The 21,879-nt window shown below is 44.3% G+C and overlaps 4 protein-coding genes across 7 annotated transcripts; 2 read left to right on the forward strand and 2 right to left on the reverse strand.

The window, feature by feature from the left end:
- Position 1: 1 nt before the first annotated feature.
- On the reverse strand, positions 2–13,590 carry LOC120894229 (aminopeptidase N-like). 4 transcript variants are annotated; one of them, XM_040296698.1, is made up of 12 exons: positions 13,492–13,590; positions 12,849–13,340; positions 3,161–4,263; positions 2,922–3,080; positions 2,475–2,854; positions 2,069–2,408; positions 1,601–2,004; positions 1,255–1,535; positions 975–1,174; positions 577–888; positions 436–517; positions 2–338 (listed from the first exon to the last, which is right to left on the reverse strand). In XM_040296698.1, the coding sequence occupies exons 3-12, from the start codon at positions 4,063–4,065 to the stop codon at positions 204–206; spliced, it is 3,198 nt and encodes a 1,065-aa protein (XP_040152632.1). In that variant the 5' UTR covers positions 4,066–4,263; positions 12,849–13,340; positions 13,492–13,590; the 3' UTR covers positions 2–203. The 4 variants fall into 4 exon arrangements, with proteins under 4 accessions (XP_040152632.1, XP_040152630.1, XP_040152633.1 ...); XM_040296696.1 differs by having other exon boundaries at positions 13,436–13,590; XM_040296699.1 differs by having other exon boundaries at positions 13,509–13,576.
- Positions 13,591–17,789: 4,199 nt separating this feature from the next.
- LOC120895562 (UDP-N-acetylglucosamine transferase subunit ALG13 homolog) lies at positions 17,790–18,590 on the forward strand. Its single transcript, XM_040299055.1, has one exon. The coding sequence runs from the start codon at positions 17,890–17,892 to the stop codon at positions 18,400–18,402; it is 513 nt and encodes a 170-aa protein (XP_040154989.1). The 5' UTR covers positions 17,790–17,889; the 3' UTR covers positions 18,403–18,590.
- A 173-nt stretch (positions 18,591–18,763) lies between these two features.
- LOC120895561 (methionine aminopeptidase 1) lies at positions 18,764–20,530 on the forward strand. The gene is made up of 4 exons (XM_040299053.1): positions 18,764–19,171; positions 19,299–19,884; positions 19,956–20,095; positions 20,177–20,530. The coding sequence occupies exons 1-4, from the start codon at positions 19,006–19,008 to the stop codon at positions 20,407–20,409; spliced, it is 1,125 nt and encodes a 374-aa protein (XP_040154987.1). The 5' UTR covers positions 18,764–19,005; the 3' UTR covers positions 20,410–20,530.
- Positions 20,519–21,156, reverse strand: LOC120895563 (zinc finger protein 593 homolog). The gene has a single exon (XM_040299056.1). The coding sequence runs from the start codon at positions 21,035–21,037 to the stop codon at positions 20,549–20,551; it is 489 nt and encodes a 162-aa protein (XP_040154990.1). The 5' UTR covers positions 21,038–21,156; the 3' UTR covers positions 20,519–20,548.
- Positions 21,157–21,879: the final 723 nt, after the last annotated feature.

Below are 21,879 nucleotides of genomic sequence, written 5' to 3' on the forward strand. Positions count from 1 at the left end.
ATTAGACGTTATCGGTTCATTTTATTTTATCTTAAGTACGCTTATTAAAACTGCTTGCCACTAATTGCGTTACTAACTTTAAACCATCACTCTCTCTCTCTCTATCTCTCTCTTTCTCTTTTTCTATTCACCGCCTGCGGAGCGGTAGACGATGGATCCATAAAAAAGGGGTGGGGTTGGGGTGTCTAATATGGGATGGTAATTTAGACTTCATTCAACCAATTAACAATCGGCTGTGCGTTGCGGTTTAGCCATGCGATGTTTGACTCTGTCCACTCAATCGCCTGCTGTATCGTGCGGCCGCTATCTTTCAAATGGATTTCAGCAAACTCCTTAAGCTACGAAAAATCAACGGTAGAAAGAAACGGGACGGTAGAACGAGAAAAGTCATTAATTAAGCGAACCAAGTGTATGTGTATCGCGCTGCGTGCATACTTCCAACAGCTCCGACTCGGTGTTAAACCGCTTGGTGCAGTATTTGAGAATAATGTTCAAGTTCGACATCGAAGCACCGAAGCTGTAATGAAAAATGATGGTTATTGCCAGCAATAATACGCTCCTCGCCCAACTACTTACTAGCTCTTCATTTTCGCCCAATTATTGCGCATGTAATCGAACGCAATGGGTTGCCCAATAACGTTATCTGCCACCGATATAAACACCCTAAACGCGTCCTGCTTGCGGATACCGTACTCATCCGACATAGCATTCTCAAGATAGCGGGCCAAAATCCAGGGCACCCGGGAGCAACCCATCGCGGAGAGCAGAATTTCCTTCTCGCTGGCGACCGTTGCCTTCTGGAATCGTTCCCACGCAAAGTCCCACTCCGTTTCGTCACCATACTTGATGGCGGTACAGTACACGGTGCTCTTCAGGTTAGGCGAAATACTGATGAAACAGTTTGGTAGATAGTAGCAAATGTTTGCCGGTTAGGAAATGGGAAGAACAAATCACATGCAATCTTTAATACACACGGATTGTTTATATCGGGATTGGGCTGATGCATCCATTCGTAGTACTTGCGCAGGCAGTGATTCACGCAATCCTTGTTTCCAAGATGACAAACCGCCTTCAGCACACTGATTCGCTTGTACACCGTCAGCAGCGGGCTATCTCGATGATCTTCAAAACCAACCTCGCGGTAGATGTTTTCCAGCAGATCCATAGAATATTTCTAAGCAAGAAGTGATAGGAAAGAATCAAATTATTCAATGAAAGCAGACAACGATCTCTGGCATGTCTCGCAAACCGCACCTTGAACAACCCATAATTGCGGGTGCGTATGAACATCGAGTCAATATAGTTCAGTGCAGCAATAGCCGCCTTCCATGGCACGTAATCCGTCTCGTGCACCAGATACCTCGTAACGTTCAGCGCAACGCCATAATCCAGATAGCCTGCGCGCGCCAAATTCAGCGCATCGTCTATCAACTGTGCACGGTTCGAGGCTGCGATCGTTTTGTACTTGTTCCGGTCCTGCAGATGCCTCACGATCATCTGCCAGTTACGTTCGTCGTAGTTCACCCGGTAGTAACCTGCAGCGTGAATTAACAATACATTAAGGATTGCTCCTCAACATCCTTCCACCATCTGTACCAACCCGTTTGTTGCACATTCACGATCATCCAGTCGTGACTCGGTATGTCATGATTATTGATCACCAGCGCCTCCTCCGCCTTCATCCAGATCGATGGTTTCGTCTGCTGGAAGTTACTGTCACCCAGCGTGGTATAGGTGATCGGAATCCACCAAAGAAACCGTTCGCTGTGCCGGGCAACACCATCCGTCCCGTTCAGTGCGTTCGCAAACGAGAACCGCTCCTGGCGAAACTCTATACTATCCGACTCGTAGTCGCGCTGTACAAACACCACCGGGAATCCGGTCTGCAGTGTCCAGGTGTCCATGATCTCCTTCACTGACGTGTGCTCGTCGAATATGCCACCGCGCCGTGCCTCGTTCGTAAGATACTCCCACAGATCGTCCTGGCTAGCGCTTTGATACTTCCTGCAAAGTGAACCACACATTGAGCATGCTGCAAGCCATACAAAGCGAACCTCCCGATACTTGCTTGTCGTTGAGATAGTTGGTCAGGCCACGTTTGAATACCTCCGTCGTAAGGAAATGGTCCATCATCCGGATAATGGTCGCACCCTTGCCGTACGATATTTTGTCGAATATCTCGTGTATCTCTTCCGGGTTGTGCACCTCCACCGAGATCTGATGCGAGGACGAGAGCGCATCGAGCGAAAACACGTTGTGCAGCTCGTTCACCACGAACTGCTCCATCGACTTCCAAGCCGGCTCTACGGCATCCACCCCAAGGTACTCCATGTAGCTGGCAAAGCCCTCGTTTAGCCACAGGTCCGTCCACCAGGACGGCGTAACCAAATTGCCAAACCACTGATGGGCTGTAAAAAGGGATGTCAAATCAGTTCTCGCAACAAAGTCCCCTTCCGCACACTATCCGATCGTACCCAGCTCGTGTGCAACGACCGTAATGACATGCTGCTTATTGCTTATCGCCGATACGTTCTCTTCGTACAGCATGGCCGTCTCGCGATACGTAATCAAGCCCCAGTTTTCCATCGCACCGGCACTAAAGTCGGGCAGCGCGATCATATCCACCTTAGGCAGCGGGTACTCGATGTGAAAGAAGTCCTCCAGGAACTTGAGCAACTTCGGACCGACGCTCAGTGCGTAGCGTGCCGATCCGATAGCGTCAGCCCGTGCCCAGACGGCGAAGTTGCCCGACGTCAGGTTGAGATAGTCACACACCACGAACGCCACCAGATAGGTGGACATCGGTACGGACTGCTGGTACACGTCCCACACGTATCCCTGCAGCTCGGGCTCGCTGAAAGTGTCGATCGTTCTGCATTAGGCAGAGTCATTGGTAAAGGATATAGGACTTTCTGCCTTACCTGGCCTCGTACGAACGTAACCGGGGCATGTTGGAGAGCGAAATCATGTCCCGGGTACGTGCGATACTGATGTTGAACCGTGCCTTTAAAGCCGGCTCGTCAAAACATGGAAACGCACGGCGTGCATCCGTTGGCTGGAACTGTGTCGTGGCAATCCATCTACAAAATTATAATCGCTTTAAATACTTGCCACACTAAGCACTGTGTGTCTAAATGGGCAATCCGAAACAACTATTTACCTAGTTTCATTGTTAGCTGTGTACGAGCTGCGATAGAAACCTTGCAGGTAATCGTTCAGGACACCATCGTACCGTAACCGCACGACGTACTGTTCGCCCCGCCGCAGTGGCGTCTTCAGCATAAGCACGTAGAACTGCTTGCTAGCAACCGTAAGGTTATGATCGATTTCCACCATTTCCCTCACCAACGGCGCTCCTTCGCTGCTTTCATCTGCAGTCGCTTCTTCACTGTGCTGCTCCTCTCCCCGCCCAGTGGAGCGTTCTACACTGGCACTGTGAATGTTTAGTGCGGCCACATGAAGCGTCACGTTGCTACAATCTTCCAGCACGTTGACGAGAACCTCCACCGTACCGAGGAAGGTGAAATTATCCTCCACCAGCCACGGTATCAGCCGAATGTCATAAGCAACAGGTTCGATCGATCGGGGGAGCCGTAAGTCCTCCCGGACCGATGATGCAACCGTACCATCCTCCGCCCGCTGTCCGCCCTGGTCCATCCCATCGGCACCTGTTGCACCAGTGTCACCGGGTACATTGTCACCGGCGGGTATGGTTTCTCCCGGATTCTCTCGGCTCGTCGACGCCTCGATAAGTGTTTTGTGCGTGGTCGAGGACGCACTGCCATCCGAACCCGGCGCCGGTGCGTGCTGCTGGTGATGGTGCGATGTTGAATGTTGATGCTCGCACAGCGTCGTATGGTGCAGGGTGGAAGCATGATGCTCATCGCACGACGCAAAGTGATAGATAAGCAGACCGGAGCCGAGCAGCAGGCAGCCGAAGATGGCCACCGTCGCCAGCAGGGTCATGCGGGTAATTAGGTAGCCCCGGCTACTCTCCACCGTCGTACCGTCCACGTCCATTGCTAGCGACTCTCGAATTTGCATTTTGTTGCTATTGTTGTTCATGGTGGAGTCGCGTCCCGGTATGCGGCTCCTGTGGATATGGCGCTCGTACGGCCGTTCGTTCAGTTGGTCGGTCGGTCGGTCGTTCGGTTGATGAAACTTAACTCCCGTCACTTTACGCGGCCGGCCGTGGATTGGTTAGAAATCGGATCGTTTGTTTAACCGTCTGCGTTGAGACTCTCGCAGTCTTCTGCCGGTTATCTGCGAAGATGAAGGAGGGGAAGGGAGCGGGGAAAATGAGAGAAGATGGTCTTTATTAATCTGGATTGTATCAATTTGAATCGATTAAAATTAACAGCGGAAATGTAGAGCTGTTTCGCTGTGCTCAGCGGAAGGTTGTATCATTTTGGGCAGCTTATGTTTAGCGCCATGGAGAAATATTTTCGACTCAATGTGCCCACCAGTGAAAGTGGATTATGAATTTAGATCTTAAACTTTCCTGCCATTTTTATACGCAAAAAAACATGTTTTATATGAGATCGGTCTGAACAGTTCTATTTTAACAACAGGCAATAGGTAGATTAACTCTTACTCACAGGACAGAATTGATATGTTTGATGTCTGGCATTGTATTTTTCCACCTATAATCAATTAAATGGTTAAATACTTTACTCTAGCGCCTATCATTTATCTTCCTTAAAGGCCACCTTTGCGGATAAATTGTCTAGCAAATAGCAATGTGGAGATGTGTAGAGAGAGAATAGGTACGAGAAATCTCCAAACAGTTCCTCAAACCTACCTTTTTACCAATTCTTTAAAGCCTGATCATAAAAAAGTCCAATGCATCCGCACCCTTCCCCTAACGCTAGTCCTTCCTTCTTCCCTGTATCTTTCCTTGTTTCCTTAACGCTTGTCTTTACTTTTTATTTCATCCTTGTCCCTTGCACAAAAGCATTTTATCGCAATATGACCGCATATCCAGTGACACCCCGAGCATCCGGCTCGGTAATGAATCACGTACATAATCCGATCAGATCGTTCCAGTGCCGTTGCTGAAGCGTTCTTTGTGTCAAACGGTTCGTTTTTTTTTTTTTGCTGTTGGTATTTTTATCGTTGCCCCTTACAAACACCCTTTTACCAAATGGTTTTAACAAGCATGTGGTAGAGGCGATCTTTCTGTTGTTTTTTTTTTATTCTGTGTGGTTTAATTACGTTTTATGTCACAATCTGAGGCCGCAACAGAAGCCATGTCCTGTTGACTTCAACGATCCTGTAGGTTCGCACGGAATGCACGCCAAAAATCAACACTTGATGGCCATATGGTAGTCATATGATTAAAAATGGATAAGGTCTTTTACGTTTTTTTGTCCCTCGTTAGTCCAGTAGACTAACGGGTCATAATTTGGAATTTGCGCTCAGTCTAGCTAGTTTGAATTTAACTGCAAAACCATGAGTTTGATATCACTATCAAATTTTGGGAGTAAATGATTAAATATTTTAGCTGGTTCATTTACTGTTTATTCGCTTATAATTAGTGTTTAGTTTGCTTTAAATAATTTAAGGCAATTAAGGCTGGGATAAAGGAATGGAATAACAAAATTGATAGGTGAGTATGCGTTAAGAAATAAGAGTCCTATTGAAAATACAATCACATTTAATCTTTCATGCATTTCGGGTTTTTTACGTATGTTTCTAGAAAATTGGGATATTTACGAACAGTTTATCAAGATTTCAGGTCTATACATACTGTCACTGTACAAATATTTGCTTTTACAGCAGTTTTACTTGGGTGCAATGTTGAACTAACTATTGGAAAAAAATAAATCAAGTCTCACAACTCACACCCAGCATTAAGATTCATTATTGAATAGAATTTCTTTTAAATCACAATTTTCAGCTCAAAATTAAACCTCGTCACTGTAGAATTTAACGAATACAGCAAAAGGTCTTAAAATCAAAACGTCAGCACACCATAATCATCCCTTGGTCCCTTCCTTGCTCCAGTTAATTGGCCCATCTATCTTATGGAGCATGAAATCATTATTGTTTTTTCACACTTTCGCTGATAATTCGCTCAAAACCACGGTTCATCGATCACGCCAGCACTCAGATGTCGGTCAGCGGGTTCATCTTGCTTGCCAAAATAAAAAAAAATGGGAACAATCCCGAGCCACCCTTGCCGGACCATTTGCTATGTCTTGCTTCCACTGTACAGCATCACAACACACCCCGTATCCCGGTGGTCGCGCACAGCGATCTTCGCCACAAAACCATAATGCCAAAACCAACGGCCAAACTATGAATGTGTGGCAGTTGGTATCAACTCAACTCACGATGCCTTTCTCCCTGTGTTCTACCCTGTGCTTCGCCCATTTCAGTGCGATTCTGTTCGATGGCATCAATGGAAGAGATTCAGGAATGTGCGTTTGAGCGGCTGGAGTATGGTTCAATACGGGCACAGTACGTCAGTGTGTAACAGTCTAACACGACATCCTCATCGCTGCAAGCGGCGAACGAAACCTTACACCGGATCTCGTACCGATTGGTGGTCTGCACCCGCACATCAGAAACCCTCTGGAGCCATCCCGGATTGGCACTTTGCGTTTGTCTTCGCAATGGTTGGCAAACGGTGCGTGGTTCGATCACCGACGGCAGGGTAGCACTTTGCACTGCCATCGTAAAATATTCCCAGATTAAATTACCAATCCAAACCCACCCCCTCCCGCCATATGGGTGTGTGTGTGTGTGTTGGGGGTTCGCTCTTCATCTGTCATCCGGTTTCGGGGTCTGTTTGAATCGCAGCGCACAGGATATGCGGTGCGGTTCGACATCTTTGCAGCTGCAGCAAGGGTGCATCGCTAAGCTTACGGGTGGAAGTATCACTGTCAAGTTGCGGCCAATGAAGCGACGGGGGATGCGGGGGTCAAAGGCGGGCAATTTAGAGAAAGTTTCAACTCAAACAAACGCTCCCCGCTGTATGCTGGTAGTTGGTGCTGATTGAAGTGATGAACAGATTTAAAGACCGAAGGCAAGAATTCTTCTTCACATTGGAAACTTCCCGCTACCCCTAGGAGTTTCGGTGCCAGCCGAGCACATTTGAAACGGAACAATTAGCCAGCATAATTGCCACCCCGAACGGGATGGCGTACTTTATTAAGCGACGTTACTTTAGAGTTCGAGCGAAGGTTCGGAGACTCGGTGCAGGAAGGCCCAGTTTAAAAAGAAGTCTCTTAAACATTTAAACCGGATGTAGCGGTTGCGCCGATACCAGGCCCATTCTAGGTTGTCCTCTTTCCGCATTCATCATTCAAAAACTGTCCCATTGCCCGGTTTTGTTTAATTTTATATCCATTGTGCTCTCGAGTTCGTCCAGCGCCGCCCGCGCACAAACGTTTCAAACGTTTAATTTTTAAAAACGCTCGTTCCACGGCAGTTCGCTTCTGCTTTCTTGCTTCTTTATTTCATATTCTATCACGACTTTTTATCCCTGGTGTTGCTTCCCCCCTTTGCTTAGCTACTTCCCCGTCCTCGGTTGCACCGCCGAAGGTAAACATGAGGCATGATCAAGGTTTGGCTGATACTCGATTCGGAAGTACTTGCGCGACCTTTAGCAGTGCCCGTTGGCTGTTGGACAATTGTTATGCAAGACTCGTTCCAGAGAGAGAAAAAAATAACTCACCCCTTGTGGATGTGATGCATTACCATTACAAAGCGGAAAGGCAATCGATCCTGTGTGTGTGTGTGAGAGTTCTTGAGACAGCTGTAAGGCCGGCAGGGCTGGCGTTGACTCTACCGTTTTAAAGAGTTCCAATTGATGATGATGATGATGGTTGTGGTGGCGGTGGAGAGATGCGGATGATGGTGGCAATCAGTGTACGAGAAGGAAACGGGCAAAATCATAACGTCAACGACAACAGGCCACTGTGCCGCCACAAACAATTGGCCCCAGCGAACAACAGTGTCAACCGCGGAACAACCGTGGCGCTTGATATGGTTCTAATGTGTTGCGTTTCTTTACTGTTTCTCTTGTACCGTTTATCTTTTCCTCTCTGTCTTTTTTTCTTCTTTTTGTATCTCCTTATCCTTCCATCCTCTGTAAACAGCCGCATTAGCTTAGTTAAAGTTCTAGCCCGTCCTACCCGTAGCAGTGTCACTGACCGGGCCAGTTCCGATGCTTGCAAGACATGGAGGCGTTAGAATGAACGAACCGCGGAGAATTGTCACACACGCATTCGACAATTAATCCAATCCCATCCGTCCCAATCTGATTCGTTAACGCTCCCGCATAACAATGAACGCCGGGGGTCAACCACAAAACCACTCGGGGAACAGCGCAACAAAGCTGCTCGTTTGTTGCCACTCGATTTTCGATCGATGAATTTCGTTTGATTGAAACGTGTTATTGGCTAGATTGAGAGAATAAATGGATGGATATGATAGGATTTAAGCTGTTTGATTAACCAACCAAAGTATTATTAGCAATATTATCTGTCTATTAAGTGAGTGCTTGAACACGATTGAACGTCCTTTAGATGATTTTATCGAGATAATTCTATGACGAAAAACATGCTTGGGACAAGTATTTAAAAATTTAAGCATTTCAAATAAGAATGTTTATCCGTCAAATGTAGATCGAGATGGAGAATGGAGAAAATTATTAATTGTATTAACTCATTTAATTTAATTTGTATAGGTGTGTGTCTTAGCTTGTACTTAAGTTTGTTACTTTTTCTTGCAATTTATACTAAATTATTTATAACAACATTTGATGTGTTTTAGATTGAAGAATTTTAACTCAAATTCTAACAGAACAGAATAGAGCAGAACATAATAAACGAATAAGAAAGACACAAAACCATTTGAATCACTCTTCCATGGTACAATTTCAGTTCATATTAAGTTCACGTTGTTTCTCCAGTGCTCCAGTGTGTTCGCAAATTTAACACTAGGTTTACGGGCTTCTATCTATATATACCTATCTTTACGGACACCGATCAATTTAACGGGTGGACAAAAATACGTATTTAGATTGGTTAAAATCATGAAGAAACTTATTTTATTAAAATTATGACAAATGATTCATGTTTTGGGTCCCATGCAAAATTATCTGCACAATGCTAATTTATAGTAGCAGTCGTTATTGTTTCACCAAACACATGGATCGATTTCTTTTCGATGCCACATTTTGACCGATGTCCGCGGGAGTTTCGATAAACTCAAGGAATAAGTTGATCAGCAACTCCGTTTGAGGCCATTTTATTGAAATCATTTATCAAGATTTTTTATGATAATAAGGGGTTTATAGCTCTCTTTCATTCGTTACAGTTACTTTTCATGAAAATTGTTACAACTTGACTAAAAAAACTAAATGTAATCAACTCATCCGTCAATTTGACGTGTTCCGTAGAGCTAAGTATACCACATATGTATCTATGATAAATCTATGATAGTTATGAAAATAAAACTTATGCTACAAACTCATAGTATGTTATCATACATTTACGAAAAGTAAAAGTCAAGATTAATCTAAAGGTATTTTTAGTATTCAAATTGAAGGGTTCCGTATATCTAGTGGTTATTCATTTATTTATTTATTTAATTACGTCATCTAGCCTTGACTGGCCTACATATCTATTCTCGATTTTTCAATACACTGGCTAACAATGGACCCAATTGAAATTAACATTATACAAAACATGGTAATAACTAATTACAAACAGGTAGCTATGTCGAAAGTGAAAACGGTAAATAAATATATAAATAAATAACTTAATGCTTCTGATCGTCAATATGTGCCTCGAATAATAATTTTAAGATTATTTACACTAACGTTCAGATCGACAGTAGTGTATAAAGAGCTATATGAATTAAGTACTATCAGAAGTAAAGGGTCTTTGGAGCCAAATTCCGTCGTCCTGAAATCAGTGCTAAATAGAGTTCGTGGCCTTAAACTCCTGCTAATAGTAGTGTTAATAGTAGCACTGATCTTCCCCATCCCTGATTCTATTCCCGAAACTCTTCCACCTATTTAGAGGAAACTATTTAGAGGTTTTCTAAGGAATTAGGAATTAAGATAGATTAAGTTAGGAATGAGTTAAATTAGGTATCTTCTAAACCATTAGGCTAACATTTTTCATAAACTTGAATTTGATTTTGATTTGTTAAATCCTAAACGATAAGGAAATTTGAGTTTTTCATTGATTTGTTCTTATAATTTTACAACTGTTTCATATTTCTTTTCATTTTTTTCCTTATTATGAAATATTACATCACTCGAGAATTTTTACAGCTAAATTATGAAATACTTGTTTATTTATGTTTTTTGTTTACATCTGTATGTAATAAAATCTTATTGGAGTGAGTTCTAACTAGGTGTAGGTTATGGATTTATCAACTTCAAAGTACAAAAAATCGAACCTTATTGATAACTGAACAATGTCATTTGATACAAATATACCTTTTGGGAAAGATTACAAAAAAATGAAAATAAATATTTTTTATTACATTAACCAAGACCAGGACGTAATCAAACATAATAATAGATAAGCGGATTTTCTTCTCGTATTTGTTTGTATTGATTCTGATGTGCGCTCACGAACTGTTCAACAAACATCGAATATTATCAAATTAATCTCTTATCGATCACATCCTGAACGGTACATCCTTTCTAGGCAGTTGCAGTGTTCATACCCCGAAAAGGACGACAGTATGTAGCTAAGGCAAAAAAACAAGCTATTAATTTCTAATTATGAAATTGACACTTGCGCTTCCATACGTCACATGAAATTGTATATCACCTTCAATCAAGAGGCTGCCACCGTGACCGAACCGAATAACTTTCGCTTGATTAAACGACGCAACAAACGCTAACGGCACGCTGGCAGCCCATCGATACCCCACAGATTGTGATCATGGAAAGCTCCCGGAAAGAAAAACAATTATCTGCCTCCAATCTGGTACGCATCTGGAGGGAGTTGTTGAGGGGAGGGGTGGGGAATGAACGACCTTGCTCTCCAGCCAAAACAAACTTTATCCTATTCGATTATGGGATAAAGTAACACCACCCCCCATGCATGCCATCAGACACCCGGTGTCCTCCCTTATCGATATATCCTCGGGAAAAAAGGAGCCCAATCGTGTGAAACTTCCAACTCCAATACGTCACCTCGCACCACCACCGTTATCGACGTTTGAAGGGGGAGGGTTTGTGTGCACATTTTGTGTACAAATTTCCTATCCCATATTCCGTATAAAATATTCATCGTGTTTGAAACTTTTAGATACGTACGAGCGATGGAGAAAGAAACAACAACGGGAACCAGTGTGAAACTCCCAAACGTGCCGTACGCCTTCCCTAATCCGTTTTAGCAAACGTTGGTACCAAACGCCCTTGCGCCTGAAGCGCCAAGCTAATGCTGCTCCACCTAATGCAGTTTAACACTTTGCACACTCTAAAAGAACATCCATCCGCGTGGAAGCGCGGCCGGGCCCGTGCAGCATCGCGCCCTTCGGCTGCCATTCATCACTCTCCCCCCCCCCCCTCCGCGCTTGGAAGTTGACGACGAACGGCTGATCGTTTGCAGCCCTGGCAGTTTGAGGTAAAGTAACGTTCAAACATAATTGATTTATCAAATCAGGGTCGCGGAGGAATGAATTGCAACTAGCGCGCTGGTGAGCATTGGCCAGCGTTTGCCATTCCTGCGCAACGAAAATAGAAGAAGAAAAGAGCAGGAAGAAGAACACATCCAGCCGGGGAAGTAGGGAGTAGATTGAGTAATCCCTACTGATGGTTACGGTATGCGCCAGATGGTTACGGTGACGCTGGGATATCTACTTTGTTTTTCTCCCGCTTTTATGTTGACCTCCCTACCACCCTTTCGGGGAGGTGGCACCCCGGTCTCTCTCCCTCTCTCCCTTCAGGCACGTCCAGGAATCACAGGGGAGGAAATTTAAGATCGCAGATTGGCACTTGAATTGATTCAAGGCCACCCAGCCGTGTGTGTGTGTGCCGTTGTCTTATGGGATTTGCTCGTTAATGCGGGTGTGCCGTTTCGCGTACCGTTTACTGATCATATGGTGGAGTATGATGGAGCAGCGGCTGGACATACAGAGACGTTTGGAAGGACGTTCAGCTAGCGAAAAAACTATATTTGATTTTTGTTTCGTCAAATCACACTGAATGGCGATTTTGCACCATCGAGTTGTAAATACAGAAGTATAGCTGGAAGGCCGAAGTCCGCGAAATCCGCGAACAGTAGTACGGGGGACGCTTTACCTTTAATTAGCCATCTATTGTTTGTTTGCTACAATTTCGGACCAAACTGTGACCGCGACAACGCTTGCCCTTTGGTGCTGCCCCGTTGCCAAATGCAAAAACCGCTGGCAATGCGCAATTGATCGAACCTCGAAGGGAACCGCTGGCGGGCGACCGTTTATCGAACTTATTACACCGTCCACCGTCCACCGGTACGGGGCCCCTGCTCTGTGCGCTGGGGCCATCTGCCCGCAGGACGGCCAGGCAATGCCGCGACATCTAGCATGCAGCCGCTAATTGGCGAACGCAGTCACCGTTCGATCGATCGATCCTACTACATCCATCCAATATCCATCATCCATCATTGCACTAGTTTGCTCTCTCCATTGTTCGGTTCCGTTTGTGGCCTCACCGGACCGGAATGGGGTGGCAAACAGAGGTGGCCGGAAGGAGGGAATCGTTTAATATTCTCATCCACTTAAAATTAATATGTTGATGCGAAGGATGAAAATGTCACTCGCTGGCCGGTGTTAGCGTCGGCCCGAAACCTTATTAAATAAACATAAAAACGCCACAAGCCGTAAACACTCACCTTTAGTGTTGGTAATTGTGTTTGTGAGCGTATTTTTTTTTTTGCTTCTATTTAATGTGCTGTGTTACACTAACAGACGGCGCGCACTCGGTGATTTGTTATCTAGATGGCACGCTAGAAATTGAACATAAACAGACCGGGCTTTGGCTACAATGCACACATTTTATTCTGCACAGCCATTTAGCCACCAGGCAGCCTGGGAGTTTATCTTCATGCTCTTTCCACTTCGACTTCCCGCCGTACGCTTAGCGAATTATTCAACATGTCACTAAAGCAACACGGTGTCTGGTGATTAACCAAACACACGCACGCACGCACACTTCTAACGCACTCTCTAACAAGGTGCCACGTACTGTTTGCTGTTTAAGTTTGAGATTGGCTGTGTTTTTCTTCGGTTGGCTCAATTATATGTGTTTGCACGTGCTATTTTCGGCCTCGCGGATTGATTCACTTTCCCTTCGAACCGCACTTTCGATTGGTTTAATGCTAGAACTATGCAAACAAAAAAAACACAAAAAAAGGTTCGTATACCCGGTTACGAGGGGGACGAAAGTTCAATAGAAGTGTTGTGGCGCGATCGCATTTACCAAACCGCGATTAACCGCGAGCCTAAACACTGTATAAACACACGACACACACACACCACCACGCTCCCGTCACCGGTATTTCGGGTCCGAACGCGTGTTTCCTCTATGCTCGGATTGCAGGAGCAACGGCTCAGCCGAACCGAACCGTTTGAATGTCAGCGCGCAACTAATTCGATTCTCGCGTAACGTCTCAGCAGCAGCAGCAGGGATTTAGCAGCACACTCACAAAGCGCCGATAGAGAGAAGCACGATGGGTACGCTGCTGCTCTGATTTGGAAAGGATGCTCTTTAAACCTTTTTTTTTCGTTTATCTAATATTCCTTTTTGATGTTCTAAAAGCTTCTACTTCGGCTGTTTTATGTTTTACCTTTTGTTTTCGTGTATTTACTTATTTTATTTTATTCCTTTGCTTAACTTCGAAAAGAGAATCGATTTAAAATATGCCGTAACGTAATAGTTAATGAGGACATATCAAAAATGGACGGAGTGATACTGTTTTTTTTTTAATGAAAACTTCAAAATAATATCTATTTCAAATAGTTTTAAATTCAAATTATAACAACATGACCAATCTCCCGCATCACAAAGAAAAGGGGTAAAAGTTAAAAAAAAATCAAGGAATATGATTCAAACCAACAAGGACTCAAAAAACGCCTGTAGGTATGTCAATCATTTACAATTATTCACTCATTTCTATAATAATACTTAAAAAAACGTATAAGTAAATATTTTAAAATATTTAAGCAAAACATCAATAAAGAAACAATATAGTCCACGAGATCCTACAAGCAGTACAAGCAGATAGAACCGGTGAGTGGAAATCTTTACTTTTCCCTGATTATTCGCGTTACAAAAATGGTGGATTTGTTTCCAATTGAATAGTATGTAATATCAATGTAATGAAATATCAGTGTAAGCATGTAATTAATTTATCTCAAAATTTATGGAAAAGCTCTTCCGTATTGCATACTGCCAGGCGCTTCGCAAGCACAAGCAAAAACACGATGTTAAAAGCGCCTAAAGTTAGTCTAAAAATGAAATGGTATCGTCCGTTTTGTTCCCATAGTTTCCCACTGTGCATTAAAGTTTTTAAAGATTTTTAGATGATTTGGGAGCTTAAATTAGGATAACATTGAGAATTTCGAATTTCTTTCTTGTTTAGTTATCTTTTTTGGAAAAACGTATATATTATTTGAAAACATTGTTTGCACAGAACTTCATTATCGATGTCCAGAAATGGTACCATTGGTGATTTTCGTCAAACCACGCAAACAGTGTGGCCAGTTTATTTTGGCAGTTTTCGGTAGGCTCATCAAAATTTTATCGGTAGTTTTCGGTAGGTTAAAACTCGAAACTTAACTCGAGTTAAAAGAAGTGAAAGCGAAACAAGTCTTAAAAGGATGAAGGGAGGGGTTACTAATGCGCAAGATGAAAGTTCCATTTCAAAAGAATATGCATCCTTTACCTAGGATATGGATTAGATTTGGTTCAGCGGTTACACAAATGAAGGTCTTTCTGAAGTGTTGATCTGAAAATTGTACTAGGAAATCTAAGCCAAAGAAGGACTAAGATGCACATTTTCTTCTCAATGGTGGCAAGTTCTTTTTCTCGGGCCTCCACGCGACCTTAGAGCCGCTGCAGTGCTCCATCGGATACGATTTTATCGTACGTGCTGTCATTTGATTTTCGCTGGATTATTTACACTGATTTGATTGTTTGGCTGAGTTTTATAGTTTAATGATTAAAAAATTGAGATTTTTTCCTTCAAACCCTAGATATATATATACATCGGTATTTCTGGTCACTCTGCCCACAGGGCAAGGCGAGCTTTTTGGCGGCCACCGTCGCAAAACCGTCGCAAAACGTCAAAACCGGCGTCGCATGTACTGCAAACCGACGTCGCCAGCGAGCGAAACTCGCAACGATTTCGAGGCGCTGGCGACGGTCGTTTTTGACGTTTTGCGACGGTTATTGACCTTTCGAGCGAGCTTTTGCCCTGCGGGCCAGTGTGGCCAGATTATATTGGCAGATTTCGGCAGGAGCACTGTTGAGAACGCACCCATTTAAATTGTATCAATTATTTTACGGATTAATTTATTTTTCCCTACTAGCAAAGAGAATGAAAAAGTGTGCGTCTTTTATAAATAATGTATGTGGTTTGAAGCAAGATTGTGTGAAGCTATGAATTGAAATGTGCTTTTCTTTGCAATAAAAGTGATAAAATATTTATAAACCAAGTTTAATGTGTTAAAGTTTTTCTTTTGATTCGGGTACACCAAGTCAGTATGAAGGGAAGCGCACAGCGCGCTAAGAAAGAAACGAGCGGGAGGGGGTTTCAGTCCAGCGCAGCGCAACTCGCTGGAATCAAGTGGGGTACCACATCAGCGAAGCGCAAGCCGAAAGAGACGGAAATGAAGGGATATGAGGAAAATACAATGAAACAGCGCGAGCGAGCGTTCTTTTCAGTGAGAGCGCCTCGTGCATTTTAAAGATATGCAATAGAGCGCATTTTTTCCGTGGTAGCGCCCCATCCGCCATTTTTAATTTTTAGCCCAAAACAACGGACTTCGGATCCGATCTTGGGCCGGACCCCCACTGTGTGTTTTAATAGAAGTATACTTACCCCTCGCCTGAAAATTTCATTCACTTTGTCTGTGAGCGTTTCTAAATACACCGAGAAAGCACCTGAGAAAATATCTGACAGCATGCATTGACAGCGGCTGACAGCATTTTCGATGAGAGAAATCTCCTCGGCATGCAAAGAACGATGAAGCTGAGAAAAAAATAAATTGGCAGTTTATAGCGAACGATCAATTATAGTTTGAATTTTTGCAGCCTAATAATCGTAGGAATATTACTAAAAAGTAAAAGAAAAATTTTTGACTTCATTTTAGCGATTCAAATGGATTTTTTCAACATCATTTTAAAAGTCTCATCTCAGCGCTTTCCGGAGCTTCTACACACACCGGCGTGAGAAACCGGTTGTCAATTCTCTCACAGCCATCTCTCAGCTGCAGTCTCGGTGTATGTAGAAACGCTCTGTCGGGTAAGGGCTTGGTACTTGTTTCGACGCAGCGTATCGCAACGCATTGCGTGACGCACGCTGGTATCTGTTCACTGCGTTCTGCATGGATATGTCAACACATTTTACTAAGAAAAACATCAACAAACAGCAATAATGCTTCTTATTTATAGGTTCTGATGTGATTATAATGTTAAATCACAACTGTAAAATCATTTCCAGTTCTGCTCAAAACAGTGCAAAGCATGTTTTCGCTTTTTTATTGCATATTGCATACTGACCCACACACACCTGTTTTGCAGCAATTACGAAATTCCTTTCTCTACATTTATTTTGTTTTGTTAATAAAATTATTTAGTTGTCCAATTACACACAAAACTGCGCTCGAAACAATTTAACGTGGAAAAATATCGATTTTCACCCGATATGGTTAAACCATTTTGACAGACGCATCACGACGTGCGTCGAAATAGAAAATTTTCTACTTTGACGCTGCGTCGTGCGTCGTTAACGCATGCGTCTGTCAAATCCCATACATTTTGGCAAAATCGCAACGCATTGCGTCGGAACAAGTACCGCTCTCTAAGCTTTAACCGCTGACAGCGAGATTCAAATTCAAATTAAAATGATTTTCTTTGATGAGAAATTCTCGGAATCCACGCAACTGACATTTTCTACTTATTATGAACATAAAATTTTAACGGATAAAAATAAAAAGTGCCAGGCAAACAAACGTGCATCAGCGCGATAAGTAGCTAATGAGGTTAGCAATCCTTGAAACAGTATCCCAAGCGCCACAGATTAAGCTTAAACGACTGAAAAATCAAATACAGGCGGTCCCCGAGATACACGGTACCTCTTATACGCGGATTCGAAGATACGCGGTTTTCCAAATCTGACAGTTCTTTGAGCAAATTGTACTGATTTGACACATCCATTGTGAAATACCAAATAATTTCTGTATTGATCGAATGTAAAATACCATTTCAAAAGGTTTAAAACTGTACAATTCATTAGAAACATATGAAATAATTATTTTGGTGGCTAAAACTACCCCCTACTTGCAAAATTGCACGAAAATTAGTGATATTTTGGCTGGAAATCACAAGATTCGACTTACGCGGAAATTCGAGATACGCGGTATTTTGCGGCCGATTTCGGTCCCCAATAACCGTGTATCTCGGGGACCGCCTGTATCTGTGATTTTCGGTAGGATAAATGGAAAATCGGTAGTTTTAGCACGGTCATCTGTGAATCGGTAGGCATATAAAAAATCGGTAGGAATACAGATAAATCGGTATTTCTGGTCACTCTGCACGCAAACACCATTTGTTTACGTTCTTTACGCAACTGATTACGATAGAATTGTACCAAACGCGCACTGTTCGCAGTTAGATCTGAACGAGTCCGAACGTTTGCATCAGAAGAGAAAATGATTAAAAAGCAGTACAAAAGCGTGTTTGTGACCGTGGGCACGACCGAATTCGTGGCACTGATATGTGCCGTCACTTCGACCGCCGTTCTGGAACAGTTGGCCAAGCTGGGATGCACTGCGCTAACGATACAGTTTGGAAAAGGTGAAGCACCTGACGTGGAGCTTGCTCAACGGCACACAACCATCCGACTCTCGGCGTACGGGTTGAAGAGCAGCATCGGGGACGACATCAGCCAAGCGGATCTGGTGATCAGCCATGCCGGTGCCGGAAGTTGCCTCGAAGTGCTGGAAGCCGGCAAACCGCTGATCGTTGTCGTGAACGAAACGCTGATGAACAACCATCAAACGGAGTTGGCCGAGCGGCTCAGCAGGGACAGGAATCTCTTCTACTGCACGCCAAACACGTTGCTGGAGACGTTGGCCGAGTCCGACTTTAGTAAGCTGGAAAAGCTAGCACCCGGAGCGTTGGACAGTTTCGTTAACCAATTGGATGCATTTATGGGATTCTGATAAAGCACTTCTTCCCAAACAAGCTCTGTTTTACAGCATACAATTGTGAAGAAAAACAAACAAACAAAGTGATGATGCCTGGCCTTTATCAGCTGATAAGGCTGATACTAGCCATATTTACATATTGTGATCGTTTACCCCGGTTTTTAAGTAAATACAATAAAAAGTCCATATTACGTTCATGGTAATTTGGTTCGTTTTATTTATTCGAAGGCAAACCACAACATTTAGAAAGAAATGCAAGAATGAAAGGGAAACTGTAATTTTCTTCCATGGTTTGCTTTTCCTTTCGGCGCTAGGGAGTTCGAACAGCCGCGACCGCGTTCGCGCGTTTTGACGTTTCACCCTGTCAAACGGTTTTTGCGTGAAAAAAGGGAAAGGGAAAGGGGAGAGGAGCGAAAAATAAAGGCAAATCGAGTGCGGGTTCTTGCTCTTTTAAGGTCTAGTCGGTTATTTTTCCTTTCCGTACAAGTTAGGTAATTCTGGTGCCGTGTTTTGCTTCAGTTTCGCATCCGCAGCCCGGTGAATCGTGTCCGCTCGCGTAACGTAGCGTAACTACAATACCCGTTTACCCGTGCGTGCCTGTAAAAAACGATAGCAAGGATGAGTGATATGGCGAAGCATCTCTGCGTGACGGACGACTGCAAGAAGCCCTCGACGCTACAGTGCCCGGTATGCCTGAAGATGGGCATCCAGGGCTCGTACTTTTGCAGCCAGGACTGCTTCAAAGGCTCTTGGAAGGAGCACAAAGTTATTCACCTTCTTGCCAGTAGGTGCACATGCATGGGGATGAATCTTGGTCTCGGTCCCACCGTCACGTTACTACTAATTCCCCTCCCCGTTGTCTCTCCCTCTGTTTCCCTTCTGACGTTTATTTTTCTCCGTTTTCTCCACAGAGGGAAAGGAAACGAATGCATACAATCCGTGGCCTTACTACACGTTTACCGGCAAACTGCGACCGTTCGAGCAAACGCCAAGGCGCCCGGTGCCGCCGCACATCCCCCGGCCAGACTATGCCGATCACAAGGAGGGACGGTCCAAGTCGGAGGAAGCCCTGCGGGGGAATAATACGATCAAGGTGCTCGATGACGAGGAGATCGAGGGAATGCGCGTGGCGTGCCGGCTCGGGCGCGAGGTGCTGGACGAGGCAGCGCGCGTCTGCGACGTCGGTGTGACGACGGACGAGATCGATCGGGCGGTGCACGAGGCATGCATCGAGCGGGAGTGCTATCCCAGCCCGATGAACTACTACAACTTCCCGAAGTCTTGCTGCACGTCGGTGAACGAAGTGATTTGCCACGGCATACCGGATCTCCGTCCGCTGGAGGACGGTGACCTGTGCAATGTGGACGTGACGGTGTACCATCGGGGCTTCCATGGGGATTTGAACGAAACGTTCTTCGTCGGTAATGTGAAGGAGCAGCACAAGAAGCTGGTGCAGGTCACCTATGAGGCGCTGATGAAGGCGATTGCCATCGTGAAGTAAGTGCGGTAGGAGAGTTAGGAAGAAACGGATGCAAATGTTTGACTTTTTCACGCTTCTTTTTTTAAAGGCCCGGTGAACGTTATCGTGAAATCGGTAACGTTATCCAGAAGCACGTGCATGCGCACGGATTCAGCGTGGTTAAGAGCTATTGCGGACATGGAATTCACCGACTGTTCCATACCGCCCCGAACGTACCTCATTATGCCAGTAAGTACTTGCAGACAATGTAGAACTTTACAACTCCATCACTAACATCGATCAATATGGTGTGATTTCCTCTACTTGTAGAAAATTCTGCCGTTGGTGTTATGAAGCCGGGACATTGCTTCACGATCGAACCCATGATATCCGAGGGCACATGGCGTGATGTTTCCTGGCCGGACGACTGGACCGCAGTTACGGCCGATGGTTTGTTTTCGGCCCAGTTCGAGCAAACCCTGCTCGTCACCGAGTCTGGTTGCGATATTCTAACGAAGCGAAGAAATGAGAACGGAACTCCGCACTTCATGGACCACATGTGAAACTGGGAACGGACGGGAGCCGCTCTTTTCACAATACTTTCGGCCTCACACGTTTTGGGAGCGAAAAATGTATACACCCCATGTTACGGCTATTGAAATAAACTCAACGTTTCTCCCTTTACAACAACCTTCTTTATTTTTACAGCTCTTCCAGGACCTTCTTGTAGTCGGTCACCTTTTTCACCTTCGACAGTTCCTGTTTGGCGGGTTTTTCCTCCTCCATTACCGTATCCACCTTCATCCGCTTTCCCTCGTCCACCTCCGCCAAGCTGAGCTGTGTTTCCATCTTTCGCTTCTGCGGTTGCACGAAGCTGCCCTGACCTGCCGCACGCAACGAATCCTCAATTGAGTACGGTTCCACCTCGAGTGCCTTCAATCGACGCTTGTGCACTTTCGTACGGAAATGGGCCTGCAGTGCCTGATCGTTGATGTAGTAGGTAGCACAGTGGATGCAGTAAAACTGCCCGAAACCCGGCTTGTCCAGATCGACCTCCTGTTTCAGCAGCTTTTCCGGGTCGTTCTTCAGGTCGGCATCGATTTCGTCCAAATCCTTGCGCCGATTCCGCAGCCGCCACCGACGGCGCAGATGTGTGTCTCCACTGTGCATTTTTTTCCTAGCGTACGGCATTTTGGGCAAAAGGAACTGGCTAACTTTACTTTAATTGCCGGACTTTGTTTTCCCCCGAGCTGGACTGAAAAGGAAAACAAACGATCCGGTTTATTTTGATTCGGCCTCGTGGTGTGAGCGCTGACACTGACAGCTGCTCTCGATGCAGCATGCATTGGCGTAGTAGGTGTCCATGCAGCAAAAATGTGTAGCAATTTGTAATTTAAACTAGCCGTTGTGATCTGTTGTGGTTGTTATGTTTCAACACTTTTGCTTTATTTAAACACTTATTAAACATACGATATAAATAAAATGCATAATGAAAAAACACTTTAAATTTATACTGTTAAATAAAGCAAAAGTGTTTAAACATAACAGTTGTAAATAAAACTGTAAAATAGGAATTGGAATACAAAAATCGGTTATTATAACATATCATTCCATTAGATAATGATGATCATATACATTCAGTTTTAATACTTCATATCATTGAAATTGTGGAAACAATTCCTTAAAAAAACGCATTATTTAACCTTAGGCCGTAGAAAATTGACGCACGTTTCCGTGGGCACGTTAACGCGTACAACAGTTCCGCAGAAATATCCAGCAAGAGCAGCGCTTTCGAATCACATTCCATTTCTATGGCTGGTTTGTTACACGCGTCGTGCATTTGAGGCCTTATATCAAAGAACTAAATAAAAGTTGTTCATAAAGGTGTCTAACTACAGTAGAATCTTTATTATCCGAGGGCGGATTAACCGGCAGGCGGCTTATCTGTGCGCATGAATTTGGCAGCTGTTCAATCGTGACGAACATTTGCAGTGATAGTCAAGTAGATAATCAATATTTTTGTGCAGCTATCT

This window comes from Anopheles arabiensis, chromosome 2 (assembly GCF_016920715.1).
Source record: "Anopheles arabiensis isolate DONGOLA chromosome 2, AaraD3, whole genome shotgun sequence".
Classification (NCBI taxonomy): domain Eukaryota; kingdom Metazoa; phylum Arthropoda; class Insecta; order Diptera; family Culicidae; genus Anopheles; species Anopheles arabiensis.